The 19,102-nt window shown below is 47.7% G+C and overlaps 1 protein-coding gene across 1 annotated transcript in view; it reads right to left on the bottom strand.

The window, feature by feature from the left end:
* adisspb (adipose secreted signaling protein b) overlaps positions 1–19,102 on the bottom strand; it is a 148,001-nt gene that overhangs the window by 52,217 nt on the left and 76,682 nt on the right. The window contains exon 3 of the mRNA XM_078224256.1: positions 17,706–17,844. Within this exon, the coding sequence (XP_078080382.1) occupies positions 17,706–17,844 (139 nt within the window). The remainder of the gene's footprint in view (positions 1–17,705; positions 17,845–19,102) is intronic.

The raw sequence follows: 19,102 nt of genomic DNA, 5'->3' as shown, positions 1-19,102 counted from the left end.
GCCTCGGCCAAACCGATATCCGAGGTCCCTATCGCAGACATCAGATCAGCCTTCCCAAAAGCCAACCCACGAAAGCAACTGGCCCAGATGGAGTCCATGGACGAGCACTCAAATCCTGCGTGAACCAGCTGGCCTGGGTATTCGCAGACAGCTTTATCCTCTCCTTACTCCAATCGGAGGTTCCTATTTGCTAGGAGCTAGACATCGACTTCAGGAAACATAGTGGAAGGCATGAAACCTGTCTACAGCAATGATGATGAAGTGGAGATGGCTGACAGTTTCAAGTGTCGAGGTATTCAGATCACCAATCTGTCCTGGTCCCTCCCCCTTCATTCTTTGAAACTCCAGCCAACACAGGTGCAGTCGACCCAATCTCTCCTCATGAGATAACCCGGGCATTCCAGGAATCAGTCGAGTGAACTGATGCCCACCAACACCTCTACTTTCTCAGGAGGCTAAGGAAATTCGGCATGTCCACTACAACTCTCACCAATTTTTACAGATGCACCACAGAAAGCATACTTTCCAGATGTATCACAGCTTGGTCCGGCTCCTGCTGTGCCCAAGACCACAAGAAACTGCAAAGGGTCGTGAATGAAGCCCAGTCCAATCACACAAACCAGCCTCCCATCCATTGATTCCATCCACACTTCCCACTGCCTCGGCAAAGCAGCCAGCATAATCAAGGACCCCACACACCTTGGACATTTTCTCTTCCACCTTCTTCCGTCAGGAAAAAGATACAAAGGTCTGAGGTCACGTACCAACCGACTCAAGAACAGCCTCTTCCTGACTTTTGAATGGACCTATTAAATTGATCTTTCTCCACACCCAACCTGTAACTGCAACACTCTATTCTGCAACCTCTCCTTTCCTTCTCCCCTATGTACTCTATGAACAGTATGCTCTGTCTGTATAGCACACAAGAAACAATACTTTTTACTGTATCCCAGTACATGTGACAATAATAAATTAAATTAAATGAACGAGAGACAAGGAAAAAGAGAGAGAGAACGACAAAGGAAGAAAATCTGTTTAGGCCAAGTTGACTACGGAATATACATCGGCCAGGGGAATGGTGGAAATCTTAAAACTCATCATTGAAACGCCCCATGGGATCTTGCGCCCTGGGAGAGCAGATGGAGGCCTTGGTTTAACACCTCACCCGAGGGCCAGCATCTCTGACACTGCAGCACTCCCTCAGTGCTGCACTGGGAGGGAGGGTCAGTCGAGATTCAATGTTCCCCGGAATGGGCCATGGCCTTCAGCACTGAGCCATGGTCCCACATCTGAAGTGAGCTGCACTGGCTGAACAGGGCAGGCGTAATTTTGACTGCTGCGACGAATAACTACGAATGACCGGGCTTAAAAATAGAAAAGATCGCCGGGTTTAAACATGGATCGCAAGAGTGGTGACAGGCAGAGAGAGCACGAGGAATGTGCATCGCTGTGATGCACCTGGTGGCTGGATATCTCAATAACGAGCACAGTCACGAAGGCCCATTCCAGGAAAGTGAACTCCGCTTAGAAGATGGGATCAAATGGAATGAATGAAAGTGAATCATAACCTTAACTGAACCAGTGATTCAGCTCCATCGGAGTGAGACAGGTCTCCTGAATTATTCGCACTGAATTTACGAGCTCCCCTCGAGCAGGAGAATGGAATTGAACATTGATCCAGTTGACTGCCGGCTTCAGGCAATGTCTCCTGAAGAGTTTCCAATGTTTTCCATGGGTCACAGTGGCAGAAGCCGATTCAGGTCATGCACCCCATCTCCCCCCGCAACTACACACCCCATACCTCCCTGCAACACCCCCTCTCAGCAACTCTACACCCCCACCACTCCCCCAACAACCCCTCACCCTGAACCCCAGAAACTCCACTCCACCCCCAGAAACTCCACACCCATTCCTCCCCAACAACCCCTTGGCTGAACCCCGCCTTCCCATCAACTCCAGATCCATACACCACCCCTCGGCATCAGGCAGCACAGTGGTTAGCACTGCTGCCTCTCAGCGCCAGAGACCTGGGTTTGATTCCCGGCTTGGGTCACTGTCTATGCGGAGTCTGCACGTTCTCCCCGTGGGTTTCTTCCGGGGGCTCCGGTTTCCTCCCGCAGTCGCAAGATGTGCGGGCAAGGTTGATTGGCTATGCTAAATTGCCCCTTGGGTGTCAGGGGGATTTGCAGAGTAAATGTGTGGAGTTACAGGAGTAGGGCCATGGTGGAATTGTGGTCAGGTGCAGACTCGATGGGCCAAATGGCCTCCTTCTGCACTGTAGGAGTTCTATGGATCCTGACACCCCAGCAAATTCACACCCAGTAAACCCACACCCCAACCCCCCAGCAACTCTACATCCATACACACCCCCCGCGCCATCAACTCCTCAGCCTCCAGCCACCCTTCACCCTGAACCCCACAGTGTCCGAGAATCATTCCAAAACCTTGCGTCTCAGTGCCATGTGCATCTCTGAATGACAAGTTCCTGGGTTCAAGTCCCGCTCCAGGGTTTGGACACACAAAACAAAGCTGACACACAGTGCAGTGCTGCGGGAGAGCGGCACTGTCAGACAAGATGTACTTTGCGTCAGTATTCACCAAAGAGAAGGACTTGGTGGGTGATGAGTCTGGGAAAGGGTGTGTAGATAGTTTGAGTCATGTTGAGATCAAAAAGGAGGAGGTATTGGGGTTCTTGAGAAACATTAAGGTAGACAAGTCCCCAGGGCCTGATGGGATATACCCCAGAATACTGAGAGAGGCAGGAGAGGAAATTGCTGGGGCCTTGAGAGAAATCATTGTATCCTCACTGACTACAGGGGAGGTCCCAGAGGATTGGAGAATAGCCAATGTTGTCCCTTTGGTTACGAAGGGTGGCAAGAATAATCCAGGTAATTACAGGCCAGTGAGCCTTACATCAGTGGCAGGGAAATTATTGGGAGAGGATTCTTCGAGACAGGATTGATTCCCACTTGGAAATAAGTAGATGTATTAGTGAGAGGCAACATGGTTTTGTGAAGGGGAGATCGTGTCTCACGAACTTGATCGAGTTTTTCGAGGAAGTGACGAAGACGATTGATGAGGGTAGGGCAGTGGATGTCGTCTACATGGACTTCAGTAAGGCCTTTGACAAGGTCCCTCATGGCAGACTGGTGCAGAAGGTGAAGTCGCATGGGATCAGAGGTGAGCTGGCAAGGTGGATACAAAACTAGCTCGGTCAAAGACAGAGGGTAGGACCAGAGAATAAAGATCAGTTGGACACTTGGGCGGAGAGATAGCAGATGGAGTTTAATCCGGACAAATGTGAGGTAATGCATTTTGGAAGGTCTAATACAGATAGGAAATCTACAGTAAATGGCAGAACCCTTCAGAGTATTGATAGGCAGAGGGATCTGGGTGTACAGATACACAGGTCACTGAAAGTGGCAATACAGGTGGATAAGGTAGTCAAGAAGGCATACGGCATGATTGCCTTCATTGGCCGGGGCATTGAGTTTAAAAATTGGCAAGTCATTTTGCAGCTTTATAGAACCTTAGTTAGGCCGCACTTGGAATATAGTGTTCAATTCTGGTCGCCACACTACCAGAAGGATGTGGAGGCTTTGGAGAGGGTACAGAAAAGATTTACCAGCATGTTGCCTAGTATGGAGGGCATTAGCTATGGAGGAGAGGTTGGAGAAACTTGGTTTGTTCTCACTGGAACAACGGAGGTTGAGGGGTGACCTGATAGAAGTCTACAAGATTGAGGGGCATGGACAGAGTGGATAGTCAGAAGCTTTTTCACCAGGGTGGACGAGTCAATTACTCGGGGGCACAGGTTTCAGGCATGAGGGGCAAGGTTTAAAGGAGATGTACGAGGCAGAGTTTTATTTTTTTTTTTTTTACACAGAGAGTAGTGGGTGCCTGGAACTCGCTGCTGGGAGAGGTAGTGGAAGCAGATATGGTAGTGACTTTTAAGGGGCGTCTTGACAAATACATGAATCGGACGGGAATAGAGGGATATGGTCCCCAGAAGAGTGGAGGGTTTTAGTTAAGTCGGACAGCATGGTCGGTGCAGGCTTGGAGGGCCGAAGGGCCTGTTCCTGTGCTGTAATTTTCTTTGTTAAATGGAGGCTCCATCGTCCTGCTTGGGTAGGTGTAAAAAACCCCCACGGCTGGCGAGATCTCCCCAGTGCTCTGGCTAATATCTAGCCCTCAATTAACATCCCAAAAAACAGATCGTCTGGTGGTTATCGCAGTGCACAAATTAGCTACAACACTTCCTGCAGTGACGACTCATCAACAATGACTTCATTGGTTGTAAAGTGCTTCGAGACGTCCTCTGGCCCCGGAAAAAAGATATAAATGCAAGGCTTCCTTTATTTCCAAACTGTCGACACAAGTGCAGAAAGGTTGCAGCTGACTGAGTGTGGGAAAGCACTGGCCTTTAGAGTTTTAGTTTTTAAGTTTATTAGTGTCACGAGTAGGCTTACATTAACACTGCTAAGTTAGTGAAAATCTCCCAGTCTCCTGTTCTGCGTGGGTTTCCTCCCACACTCCAAAGAGGTGTGGGTTAGGTGGCTTGGCCATGTTAAATTAACCCTAGTGTCAGGGGGATTAGCAGAGTAAATATCGGGGGGTTACGGGAATAGGGCCTGGCTGGGATTGTGGTCAGGTGCAGACTCAATGGGCCGAATAGCCTCCTTCTGCACTGTAGGGATTCTATGAAATAACAGTCGCCACACTCTGGCGCCTGTTCGGGTACACTGAGGGAGAATTTATCATGGCCAATCAACCTAACCAGCACGTCTTTCAGACTGAGAGAGGAAACAGGAGGAAACCTACACAGACACAGGGAGAACGTGCAGACTTTGCACAGACAGTGACCCAAGCCGGGAATCAAACCCGGGTCCCTGGCACTGTGAGGCAGCTGTGCTAACCACTGTGCCACCCATAATAAGAGGGCCTCAGGTCGAAGTTCAAAAAGCAGCTGCCTGCATGGAAATAAAAATATTTGGCAAGATTATTTTTCCTCATGCTTCACTGGCTGGTGGCAGAACTGTGACAAACTCACGAACACCAACAACTCTCCCACCCTGCACAGGAAGAAAGTTGACAAGAGGATATTTTCCAAAACACATGATACGGCTCCTTAATGAAATAAGGCGTGTTTACATTTACCCACCCCTTCAGTGCCTGCCTAAACAAGATTTACAAAGCACAGGACCTGAAGGGAGGGGTGAGGATGATTAGGAAAGACCGCACAGATAAAGGGAGGAGCGAGGGGGGAGCTGGCAGCGAGCATTCAGAACGACCAAAGCCTTCGAAGGGCTTCCAGTGTCACAAGTAGGTTTACATTAACACTACAAAGAACAAAGAACAGTACAGCACAGGAAACAGGCCCTTCGGCCCTCCAAGCCTGTGCCGCTCCTTGGTCCAACTAGACCAATCGTTTGTATCCCTCCATTCCCAGGCCGCTCATGTGACTATCCAGGTAAGTCTTAAACGATGTCAGCGTGTCTGCCTCCACCACCCTACTTGGCAGCGCATTCCAGGCCCCCACCACCCTCTGTGTAAAAAACGTCCCTCTGATGTCTGAGTTATACTTCGCCCCTCTCAGCTTGAGCCCGTGACCCCTCGTGATCGTCACCTCCGACCTGGGAAAAAGCTTCCCACTGTTCACCCTATCTATACCCTTCATAATCTTGTATACCTCTATTAGATCTCCCCTCATTCTCCGTCTTTCCAAGGAGAACAACCCCAGTCTACCCAATCTCTCCTCATAGCTAAGACCCTCCATACCAGGCAACATCCTGGTAAACCTTCTCTGCACTCTCTCTCTAAAGCCTCCACGTCCTTCTGGTAGTGCGGCGACCAGAAATGAAGTTACTGTGAAAATTCCCCAGCCGCCACACTCTGGCGCTTGTTCGGGTACACCGAGGGAGAATTCAGCATGGCCAATCATAGAAACCCTACAGCGCAGAAGGAGGCCATTCAGCTCATCGAGCCTGCACTAACAACAATCCCACCTGGGCCCTATCCCCGTATATTTACCCCACTAATCTCTCTAACCTAGGCATCCCAGGACACTAAGGGGGAATTTAGCATGGCCAATGCACCTAACCAGCACGTCTTCCGGACTGTGGGAGGAAACCGGAGCACACGGAGGAAACCCACGCAGACACGGGGAGAAGGTGCTGGCGCTGTGAGGCAGTAGTGCTAACTACTGTGCCAATGCTGGAACTTCCTACCCAAACCAATCTGCCTCTCTCCCATCCTGCTAAAACACATTCCCCTTTGACCAAGCTTTGCATCCTAAGGCCTCCTTGGTTCAGCTTCAGTTGTTGTGTCCAGACAAACAAACACCGCTGTTATGGCTTTGGAATCGCTTCCCACAGTAAATAGCTGTGGTTGACGTGGTGGGCCGTTGAATTGAAACTTGTTCTCATGCTGTGGGATATCTAACCCCAGCCACGATCACTGCTGGCCACAATGTTCTTGGAGATAATTGTTCACAGGTGGACATACTAAGCTATTAATAGCAGACAACATGGTAATTTATCAGAACGAGACAGGCAGCTTGGCAAGTGGCTTCAGCAGCTGGACCAAGCTTCAGATCACCAGTGATTCATGTTATTAGCATCAGTTCTGTTGGTGATTCAGTTCTTACACACAGTCTCGCACTTCTTAAAGAAAAGTGAAAGCTTCTCCCACTTCTCCAGCTGGTGTAGGAGTGAGCAGCGCTAAGGATGGAATAAGTTTGGTTTCAGTTGCTGGCCTGGACTGAATTAACCCACCTCGGGTCACATCAGTGGTTGGGGTGTTAGGATTGACTTCCAGAGTTCACGAGAGGGGATGAGAAAAAAAATCTGTCCGGTGACGGTCAGAAGCTTTTTCCCCCAGGGTGGAAGAGTCAATTACCAGGGGGCATTGGTTTAAGTTGCGAGGGGCAAGGTTTAAAAGATGTACGAGGCAAGTTTGGTGGGTGCCTGGAACTCGCTGCCGGGGGAGGTAGTGGAAGCAGATACGATCGTGACTTTTAAGGGGCGTCTTGACAAATACATGAACAGGATGGGAATGGAGGGATATGGTCCCCGGAAGGGTAGGGGGTTTTAGTTAAGTTGGGCAGCATGGTCAGTGCAGGTTTGGAGGGCCGAAGGGCCTGTTCCTGTGCTGTGATTTTCTTTGCCCTTTGATTCCCACCTCCTTATTGCTATGGGAATAAAGTTTGGGTTGACATCAGCTGTGACGAGTCCTTTGGTGAAGAAACCAATTCCCAAGTGGGGTTAGTGGCTCTGGAGAATCGCCCTCAGTCAGTGTCACACAAACAAAGCACACATGCGGTGCAGGAGGAGGCCATTCCCCAGCCTTTTCCCTATACCACTGAACATTGGTTCTATTCAAGTAATCAATTAATGTCCTCCTGAATGCCTCGACTGAATCTGCCTCCACCACACCTACATAGAAACTAGAAGGAGTAGGCCATTTGGCCCTTCGAGCCTGCTCCTCCATTCATTTTGATAATGGCTGATCATCGAATTTAATATCCTGATTTCTCCCCCCCACCATCTTTTGATCCCTTTAGTCCCAAGAGCTATATCTAATTTCTTCTTGAAAATCAGAAAATGTTTTGGCCTCAGCTACACTCAGTGGTACTGAATTCCACACATTCAACACCCTCTGGGTGAAGAAATTTCTCCTCACCTCAGTCCCAAAAGAACTTATCCTCAAACGATAACCCCTATCATAGAAACCCTACAGTGCAGAAGGAGGCCATTCGGCCCATCGAGTCTGCACCGACCACAATCCCACCCAGGCCCTACCCCCACATATTTTACCCGCTAATCCCTCTAACCTACACATCCCAGGACTCTTAAGGGACAATTTTTTTTAACCTGGCCAATCAACCTAACCCGCACATCTTTGGACTGTGGGAGGAAACCGGAGCACCCGGAGGAAACCCACGCAGACACGAGGAGAATGTGCAAACTCCACACAGACAGTGACCTGAGCCAGGAATCGAACCCGGGACCCTGGAGCTGTGAAGCAGCAGCGCTAACCACTGTGCTACCGTGCCGCCCTAGTTCTGAACTCCCCCACCATCAGGAACAATCTTTCTGAATCTATCCTGTTAGAATTTTATAAGTTTCTATGAGATCCCCTCTCACTCTTCCAAACTCCGGTGAATATAATCCTAATCAACTTAGTCTCTCCTCTTAATACAGACCTGCCATCCCTGGAATCAGCCTGATAAACCTTCACTGTGCTCCCTCTATATATACACTAAGGGCATCTTTCCTCACATAAGGACACCAAAATTGTACACAATACTGCAGATGTGGCCTCACCAATGCCCTGTACAATTGCAGCAAAACATCCCTATCCCTACACTCAAATCCTCTTGCTATGAAGGCCAACATACCATTTGCCTTTTTTACTGCCTGCTGTACCTGCTCGCTTACTTTCAGCGACTGATGCACGAGGACTCCAAGGTTTCGTTGAGTATCCACCGCTCAATTTATACCCATTCAAGTAATAATCTGTCTCCCTATTATTGCCACCAAAGTGGATAACCTCACATTTATCTACATTATACTGCATCTGCCATGCATATGCCCACACACTCAGCCTGTCCAAATCACACTGAAGCATCTCTGCATCCTCCTCACAGCTCACCCTCCCACCCAACTTTGTATCATCTGCAAATCTGGAGATTATACATTCAGTTTCCTTTTCCAAATCATTAATACATAATGTGAACAGTTGGGGTCCTAGCACAGATCCCTGCGGAATCCCACTAGTCACTGACTGCCAATCGGAAAAAGACCCATTTATGTCAACTCTTCTCTTTCTGTCCATCTCCAGACATCACCTGCAATCCCATGTGGTTCCACATCGAACCACTCACTATGTAAAACGTTTTTTTCTCACATCACATTTGCTTCTTTTGCAAATCACTTTAATCTGTGCCTTCTCACTCTTGATCCTTTTATGAGCGGGAACAGTTTTTCCCTGCCCAACTCCCTCATGATTTTTAACATCTCGATCAGATCTTCTCTTGGCCTTCTTCTCTCCAAGAAGAACAATTTGAAAAAATCCAAATTTTTCTAATCTGTCTTCATAGCTGAAAGTTCTCATCCCTGGAACCAATCTTCTAAACCTCATCTGCATTCTCGCCAATGCGGTCACATCCTTCCTATAGTGTGGTGCCCAGATCTCTACACAATATTCCAGCTCTATGTCCCTATTAGTAACGTCCGGAATCCTAAATAATTTATTAGCTGCTCTTTTTACCTGTCCTGCGACATTTAAGGATCGACATACAGATACCCAGGTCCCTCTGCTCCTGCACCCCCTTAAGAATTGTACCCCTTATTTTATATTGTCTCTCCATGTTCTTCCTACCAACATGCATCAACTCACACTTTTCCACATTGAAATTCATTGCCAGTTATTTTCCCACTCCACTAACTTGTTTATGTCCTTTGGAAGTTCGACACTGTCCTCTTCACAGTTTACAATGCTTCCATGTTTTGTGTCATTCGCAAACTCTGAAATTGTCCCCTGCACACCAAGATCTGGATCATTAATACATATCAGGAAAAGCAAGGGTCCCAATACGGACCTCTGGGGAACATCACTACAAACCTTCCTCCAGCCCTAAAAATATCCACTGACCATTACTCTCTGCTTCCTATTATTCCACCAATTTTGTATCCATGTTGCTACTGTCCCTTCATTCCACAAGTTACAAGTTTTCTCACAAATCTGTTGTGTGGCATTGTATTGAATGCCGCCTGAAAGTTTTCACTGGAAAGACAGAGGATGAGGGGAGACCTGATAGAGGTCTACATAATAGTCAGAGGCTTTTTCCCAGGGTGGAAGTGTCAATTACAAGGGGGCACAGGTTCAAGGTTGGGGGTTGGAGGGGGGGGGGGGGGGTTTCATGGAGAGTGGTGGGTGCCTGGAACGCGTGGCCAGAGGAGGTGGTGGAAGCAGGCACATTAGCAACATTTAAGAGGCATCTGGATGGGTACATGAGTAGGGAGGGAATAGAGGGATACGGACCGAGTAAGGGCAGAAGGTTTTTTTTTTAGTTTAGTTAAGGCATCATGATTGGCACAGGCTTGGAGTGCCGATGGACCTGTTCCAGTACTTTTCTTTGTTTGAACAGGACGCCCCCGTTCGAAATCCAGGCTGGCTCTTCCTAGTCAACCCACATTTTTCCATAGGACTACTAGTTCTATTCCGAATAGTTGTTTCTAGAAGCATCCCCTCCGCTGAAGTTAAACTGGCTGCTCTGTAATTGCTGAGCTTAACTTTACAGTCTGTTTTGAATAAGGGTGTAATATTTGCAATTCTCCAGTCCTCTGGCACCCCACCCCGAGTCCAGGGACGCCTGGAAGGTTATGGCCAAACACATACAGGCATTCACTTTAAAAGGGCTCCCGGACCTCCAAACAACCCTGGACTCCCACCACCCCCCAGCCTCCAACTTGGCAGCTTAGAACGCCGCTCCTTGGCATCAGGTGTCCCTGCTAGCTGGTACCAGAACCCCCTCCCCAATGAGAGTGACACACCCCGCAATAGGGTTGTCAAAGGTCCCTCCCCTTTCAGAAGCCCCCACCACTCAGGAGTCGCTAGAATGACACCCCCTCCCTTCCAATTCCTCCAGGAGCTATGCGCCCCCCCCCCCCCCCACCCCCCAACTTTCAGGAGTCCCTATATGGGCACCCTCTTCAGGGGTTCCCACCCCCACCCCCCCTTTCAGGAGTGCCACCCTTTAGGAGTCTCCCATGCCCCACCCACTCAAGAGGAACGCCCCCCCCACCCCAGCACTGCCACCTTGGCACCCTGGTCAGGACTGGCAGGTGAGCAGTGCCAGGGCACTACTCAGCCTTTTGCCCGACCACACAGGGGCTTCGATGACCTCTGTGCCCCCGGCATGCCAGTCACATCTGATCTTCGTTTGTGGAGGCCAGTACTGATTCACGCCGAGTTCCTGCTGCCTCGGGAGGCGGAGACGACAGAGAGGGGACAATCTGGCTTGAAATTGACTCAGCGTATTGGAATGGAGATTTAAATACGCTAATCTGGTTCTCACCCCCGCTGAGCAGGAACGAGATTCTATCCCAGCGGGGGCGGCGAAGAATCTAAAGTGTTCTCACCAGCGCTCAATACAATCTACGCTGGGGCCTGAAAATCTACCCAGTGCCCCTCTATCTACCTGACTGAATTAAGAAGGGGCTTAGAGCTTCGAAAGCTTGTGTGGCTTTTGCTACCAAATAAACCTGTTGGACTTTAACCTGGTGTTGTTAAACTTCTTACTGTGTTTACCCCAGTCCAACGCCGGCATCTCCACATCATGAATTCTTTTCCTCAGGGCAGCACGGTGGCACAGTGGTTAGCACTGCTGCCAGACAATACCAGGGTCAATTCCCGGCTTGGGTCCAGCAGAGTCTGCATGTTCATAGAATGCCTACGGTACAGAAGGGGGCCATTCAGCCCATCAAGTCTGCACCAACCACAATCCCACCCAGACCCTATTCCCGTAGCCCCACATATTTACCCCCTGGGACTATGGGGCAATTTAGCATTGCCAAATCAAACTAACCCGCACGTCTTTGGAGTGTGGGAGGAAACTGGAGCACCCGGAGGAAACCCTCGCAAACACAGGGAGAATGTCTGTGTGGAGTCTGCAAGTTCTCCCCGTCTCTGCGTGGGTTTCCTCCGGGTGCTCCGGTTTCCTCCCACATTCCGAAAGACGTGCTGGTTAGGTGGATTGGCCAGGCTAAATTCTCCCTCAGGTGTACCCGAACAGGCGCTGGAGTGTGGCGACTCGGGGATTTTCACAGTAACTTCATTGCAGTGTTAAGGTAAGCTTAGTTGTGACACTAATAAATAAATTTAGAGCTTCAAATATCATTGTTGGGCACTTAAGAGGCTCGAGCCAGTTTGTTACAAGCTGTCCTCAGAATGGAATCTCAAAGTTGCGATATCATGCTGTATGCCAACCTACTGAACGCAATCTGTGTGTGTGCATATGTGTGTGTGTGTGTGTGTGTGTGTGTGTGAGAGCCAGATTTGCACCGCAGTGCAGTGTCGAGTCAATGTGATCCCCAGAGAGTTTACTTGTTGGCCAGCACTTGGCGCAGTGCAAGATTTATAGGAAGCTTCTTGGGCTTGAGTTTATTTTTAATTAATTCTATAGCAATTGGAGTGGAGCTGCAGCGGAATGATTGCTGTGCATTTTAAATCAGTTGTGATTGATGAGCTTTTTTATTGTAAAAAAAATATAAATGGTGAATCCTAACCATGTGCGTTTCTGACAACTGGAGCATTCAGCAGCCGGAGCACAAAGGCCGACTTGTAAAGGGACCGGCCGCATCTTGAGAAGTGCAGACAAATCAAACTCCCAATCTGAGCACAATCACAATGGAGTGAAATCCCCATTCTCCTGTGGGGGGCCTGTCGGAAACAGCTGAGGGCTGCTACCCAGACAGAGAGAATGAGGCCCAAAAAAGCCGGCTGGAAATCTGACTCGGAATTGTAGGTCTTAATCGGAGAGGCCGTCTGCATTGACAGTGTGTGTGTGTGTGTGTGTATATATATATATATGTGTGCGGAACAGCACTGCGGGTGAGGACTACCAGCAACTGGTGAAAACAATCATTCCTCAAGATCAGCTCCATACAAGTTTCTGACACTTCAGCGAGGTCTAATTTATCACCAAGATGAACACGCACAATACTGCAGATGCTGGAATCGGACACAAAAACAGAAAAAATGCTGGAAAATCTCAGCAGGTCTGACAGCATCTGTGTGGAGAGAGAATAAAGCCAATGTGGAGGCTGGATGACTCTTCAGCTCTGATGAAGAGTCATTTAAATTCAGAAATGAGCATCTGTGGGGAAAGAATAGAGCCAATTTCTGAATCTAGATGACTCTTCATCAGAGCTGAAGAATCATCCAGACTCGAAACGTTGGCTCTATTCTCTCTCCACACAGATGCTATCAGATCTGCTGAGATTTTCCAGTTTTTGTTCTAATTTGTTACTGTTGTATTTCCTCTCAAGCCCTTCCTGATGCTATAGTTAAAGCCCACCAATGTCTCTACTTTCTCAGAAGAGTCAGCTACGACTCTCACCAACTTTTACAGATGCACCATAGAAAGCATTCTTTCTGGTTGTATCACAGCTTGGTATGGCTCATGTTCTGCCCAAGACCGCAAGAAACTATGAAGGTTCGTGAACATTGTGCCTCGAGGCACAGAGGAAGAAAGCCTCTGCTGCTGCTTCGAAGCAGCGGCCAGCAAATCCTTGTGTCCACCGAGAGGGCTGAACACAAGGATATGCTGGCCGCTGCCTCGAAGCAGCACCAGAGGCTTTCTTCCTCTGTGCCCAGAGGCCAATGTTCATCCCTCAAACAACACTCATAAAAACAGATTACCGGGTCACTGTCACAGTGGTGTTCTTGGGATACGAACATACGGAGTTAGGAGCGGGAGAAGCTCACCTCAGCCCTCTGAGCCTGCCCTGCCCGTCATTAAGATCATGGCTGATCTGACTGTAACCTCCCACTGACCCCCGATAACCTTTCACCCCTTGGTTATCAAGAATCTACCTACTGCTGCCTCGAATATATTCAAAGACTATGCTTCCACTGCCTTTTCAGGAAGAGGGTTGCAAAGACTCACCACACTCAGAAATAAATTCTCCTCATAAGAACATAAGAAATAGAAGCAGGAGTAGGCCATCTAGCCCCTCGAGCCTGCCCCACCATTCAACAAAATCATGGCTGATCTGAAGCGAATCAATTCCACTTACCCGTCTGCTCCCCATATCCCTTATCGATAAGAAATCTATCGACCTGTGATTTAAACATATTCAACGAGGTAGCCTCCACCACTTCAATGGGCAGAGAATTCCAGAGATTCACTACCCGCTGAGAGAAGAAGTTCCCCCTCAACTCTGTTCTGAACCGGCCCCCACTTAATTTGAGGCTGTGCCTTCTAGTTCTGGTTTCCCTTCTAAGTGGAAAGAATCTCTCTACCTCTATCCTATCCAGCCCCTTCATTATCTTATAGGTCTCTATAAGATCACCCCTCAGCCTTCTAAATTCCAACGAGTACAGACCCAATCTGTTTAATCTCTCCTCATAAGCCACACCCCTCATCTCCGGTGTCAACCTGGTGAACCTTCTCTGCACTCCCTCCAAGGCCAATATATCCTTTCGCAAATAAGGGGACCAAAATTGCACACAGTACTCCAGTTGCGGCCTCACCAGTGCCTTGTATAGTTGCAGCAAGACCTCCCTGCTTTTATATTCTATCCCCCTCGCGATAAAGGCCAACATTCCATTCGCCTTCTTGATCACCTGCAGACTGAGTTTTTGCGATTCGTGCACAAGGACCCCTAGGTCCCTCTGTACAGTAGCATGATGTAATTTTTCTCCATTTAAATAATATTCCAATTTACTATTATTTCTTCCAAAGTGGATAACCGCACATTTGCCAACGTTATATTCCATCTGCCAGATCCTCGCCCACTCGCTCAGCCTATCCAAATCTCTCTGCAGACTTTCCACGTCCTCCACGCAATTCGCTTTCCCACTCATCTTCATGTCATCAGCAAACTTTGATACCCTACACTCAGTCCCCTCCTCCAGATCATCTATGTAAATGGTAAACAGTTGAGGCCCCAGCACCGATCCCTGCGGCACGCCACTGGTCACCAACTGCCAACCAGAAAAGCACCCATTTATTCCAACTCTGCTTCCTGTTAGATAGCCAATCCCCAATCCACGCTAACACCCTACCCCCAACTCCGTGTACCCCAATCTTCTGCAGCAACTGAGGCACCTTATCGAATGCCTTCTGGAAATCTAAAAACACCACATCCACCGGTTCCCCTCTGTCAACCGCACTAGTCACATCTTCATAAAAATCCATAAAAATCATCTGTCTGAACTGGACGACCCCTTATTGTTGAACACTGACCCCAGTTTGAAGTTCCCCCATTGGAGGAATCATCCTCTCCAACTCCATCCCTTAGGGTTTTATATATTTCAATCAAGTTGACTCTCACTCTAAACTCCGGAAAATGCAAGCCCAGCCCATCTAACCTTTCCTCCTGAGGCAACCCAATGACTGTTAGTTGCTGTATTTCCTGCCCTGCAGAGAACAGAGAGTTTTGGGCTTCCCGAGGTTGCGAAAGGCACTATATAAATGCATGTCTTTCTTTTAAGAGTCTCAAATAAACAAAGATGGTCTCTCTCTCTCTTAACCACAATGTTTGGCTATTTGGAGGGTGCCGAGGAGGCAATTGAAGTTCACAAATACAAATGTTCCAGCAAGGTTGGCTGGTCAGTGCCCATACACAGAATGAGGCCATTCAGCCCATCTCTCTTTGAGAGCACACTGGCACAGAGAAGATGGGCCGAATGCCTGGCAAATTCTTCCTTTTCAGCCGGGGAATCTCAAAGCACTTTACAATAAATGAAGGTGCTGCCCCTCGGAAATGGGATTAACGGACGTTATAGACAAAGTCACTCAAATTATTGTACAACAATCTCTTTCATTACACCTTACCAATTACTTCAAAATCTATCAAAACTTTGTGTAATGAAGTGTCTAACCTACTTCGTTATACGCAAAGTATTCAAAAGCTTCATAAAAATATCCAAACCCACGACTTGGACTTAGATACTATCCGTGTCGAGACAATGTGGGTCAGACTCCCTCCCAATGGTTTTGTTCCGATGTCTGTGTCGGGGGTCTTGTTGCTTCTTCTGTTGTGGTTGGTCCCGGGTTACCGCTGCCGATGTTTCTTTGTTCCCCCTTTTATCTGGACTCTGCTGGTACGAATGTCCCTACAGTCACAGACTCCGAGGACAGGCAGTAATAAATCACTGCCTTAGGGTCACGAATGCTGAGGGAGTCGTGTCTCTTTCAGGGGGTCACATTTCTCTGAGGAGCATGACACACGGTCTGGAGTTCAATCACTGTCTGCTTGAGGCGTAGCAATAGCCACTGTCCAAGCAGCTCCTGTGCCTGTTCTTCACTGCACATCCTGGTCTTTGTTGATAGAGTTAGCCTTTTGTTTTTAACCATCAGGCTTTGCAGAAACCCATCAGGCAACAACTGTCATGTAGGAAACCTGGCAGCCAATCTGCACATTGCTTAAAAAAAACCCCCACAAACCATGGTGATTTGTGATTTTTGGTTGAGGGTTAAATATTAGCCAGAACACCAAGAAGAACCTCTCTGCCCCTCTTCAGAATAGTGCGGTGGGATCATTTACTTTTCCTGAGAGTGTAGATGAGGCCTCAGTTTAACATCTCATTCAAAACCTCCAACAGTGCAGCGCTCCCTCAGCACAGCATTGGATGCATCGGCTCAAGTCTCTGGAGTAGGACTGGAACACTCAACCCATGGACTCAGAGGCAAGTGCACTACTGTTGTGAAGTTGAGTAGAACGATGTGAAGTTAGCCTTTGTAAAATTATTTTAAAATTGCATGGTCTGTTAGAAAAGGTAGTTTTTTTTCCCCTGTACTGAAGAGAAGAAAGTGCATGGCGTACACAGACTGAAACATCGTATCGCTAACCTAGGCAGTAATTGCAGCCGAGACAACAGATTGGAAAAACACAATCAGTTTAAACTAGGCATTTGAATAACAGCAGCTTATCAGATTTGAATTTGACGTGTTGGTAACCTGGTAAACTAATCCGATTGAGGGTGTTTTGGTACGTCAGTGGTACACGAGCCAGCGCCTAGCTCCAGAGAACCAGACAGCAACTGCCACAGGGAGAGGCTCTTGAGAATCTTAAAAGGAAGCCTCATCTCGATAATGAAGACAAAAGAAGACAGAAGATTCCGGAAGACAACGAACCTGGTTGAAATTTTGAGAGTGACTAAGAATTCTATTATTTTTGTTAATAAGTGGGAATTGGATTTATCTAACTAGTATTCCATTAGAATAGTGCTTTGTTTGGTTTGGTAATAGTTTTGTTAACCTGTTCACTGTTAGTTAGATAAATAAAGTGTTACTTGTTGCTTTTACAGAGAGTCTGAGGTAATTATTTTGATTTAACCACTAGAAGTTGCTGAAGAGCCGATCGTACTATTTCTCACACACACGTAACCAGATGATGAAGGGAGGTACCGCTGAATGTTTGCCTTTAGTTCTCAGCGAGAAGATCAATCTCCCCATCATAACCAAGTGAGTCATAGCTGGCACCAAGAACATCTTGTGGTGAATCGCCTAGAGCTTAGTACAGAGCAGGTGTTAGAAAAGGGCATTTTTTCCCTCTGTATTGAAGAGAAGCTGATGCATGCTGTACACAGAGTGAAACATTGTATCGCTAGCCTAGACAGTAATTGCTGCCAAGACAACAGGTTGTTTTTGAATTTTAACCAGTTTAAACTAGGTATTTGAATAACAGCAGCCCATCAGATTTGAATTTGATGTTCTGGTAACTCACCAACTCTTCATCGCCCATTCTCCGAGCAATGCAATTTGTCCCTAAGAACATCCCTGCTCATTCTGCATAGCTCTGCAAAAACATTCCTTTTCTAGTATTCCCTCTGGAAAGCGATTAGTAAAACATTTCCTCCCATTATTTAAAGAGAATGCATTCTAGATTATAACCACCAATTGCATTTTCCCCCCCACGTGTCGCCTCTGGCTCCTTTGCCAATGCCCACAAATACATGTGAAGGGCTCTCACCTTCTGTAACAGGAGCTAGGTCGATCAGCTTCAAGTAAAGGTTAGGAAGGGGGATGGAGCTGGCCCCTTGTCGCAGGTTTTGGCTGGCTGGCAGCAGAAACGTGATTTCATATTTGTGACTGATCTTCAAGAACCCAACCTGGAACAAGAACAGAGCAATGGGAAGAAGATCAGAACACAAGCACTGCACGAACCAATCCTACCAACACCCGACACTCGGTTCCTACACTTGCCGGAGGCACAAATTGCCTCACGCTCCTCATTAACCCTGTAGATAACAATAGCCTCCCATCAATGCTTCCTGATGGGAGGAACAACAACAATCCATAATACAATCAAAACCAGGCCTTTCGATTTGATTTGTCACATGCATTGGGATACAGTGAAAAGTGGGCAGCACGGAGGCACAGTGGTTAGCGCTGTTGCCTCGTGGCGTCAGGGACCCGGGTTGGGTCACTGTCTGTGCAGAGTTTGCATGTTCTCTCCGTGTCTGCGTGGGTTTCCTCTGGGTGCTCTGGTTTCCTCCCACATTCTGAGAGATGTGCTGGTTAGGTGCATTGACCTGAACAGGCGCCGGACTGTGGTGACTAGGGAACTTTCACAGTAACTTCATTGCAGTGTTAATGTAAGCCTTACTTGTGACTAATAATAAAACAAACTTAAAAGTATTGTTTCCTGTGCGCTATACAGACAAAACATACTGTTCATAGAGTACATAGGTGAGAAGGAAAGTAGAGAGAGTGCAGAATGTGTTACAGTCATAGTTAGGGTGTAGCAAAAGATCCACTTAATACAAGGTAGGTCCATTCAAAATTCTGACGGCAGCAGGGAAGAAGCTGTTCTCGAGTCAGTTGGTACCTCAGACTTTTGTATCTTTTTCCCCGATGGAAGAAGGTGGAAGAGTGTATGTCTGGGGTGCATAGGATCCTTGATTATGCTGGCTGCTTTCCCGAAGCAGCAGGAAGTGTAAACAGAGTCAATGGATGGGCGCGAATCAGGAAACACTTTGTCCACACTGCTGTTGAGTGGGAAGCAGCATTGTCCTTTCCCTTCAAAAGACGAAGGACCAACCAGTCTGAAGTCAATAGATTTTTATTAGGTTGGACATCAAGGGATATGTAGCCATGCTGGGTAAATGATGTTGAGGTGCAGACCAGCAATGATCTTAATGAATGGCGGAATGCGCTCAAAGGGCTGAATGACCTCCTCTTGTTCCAAGGCTCCCAAAGAGGTGTAATGTTCCACCCGATTTCCCTTCTTACTCTGAACTTCCTCATTTCCAATCTGTGCTATAGAATCCATGACAGTAACAACTAATGAAAGATATACGGCATGTAAACGCAATGCCAACAGTGCTGGATAAGCAACTATCCGATTTCAGAATGAGAACAAACAAG

The sequence above is a fragment of the Mustelus asterias genome, chromosome 1 (genome assembly GCF_964213995.1).
Source record: "Mustelus asterias chromosome 1, sMusAst1.hap1.1, whole genome shotgun sequence".
Taxonomy (NCBI): domain Eukaryota; kingdom Metazoa; phylum Chordata; class Chondrichthyes; order Carcharhiniformes; family Triakidae; genus Mustelus; species Mustelus asterias.
The sequence above is the reverse complement of the archived record's forward strand: the minus strand, read 5'-3'. Positions and strand labels throughout refer to the sequence as shown.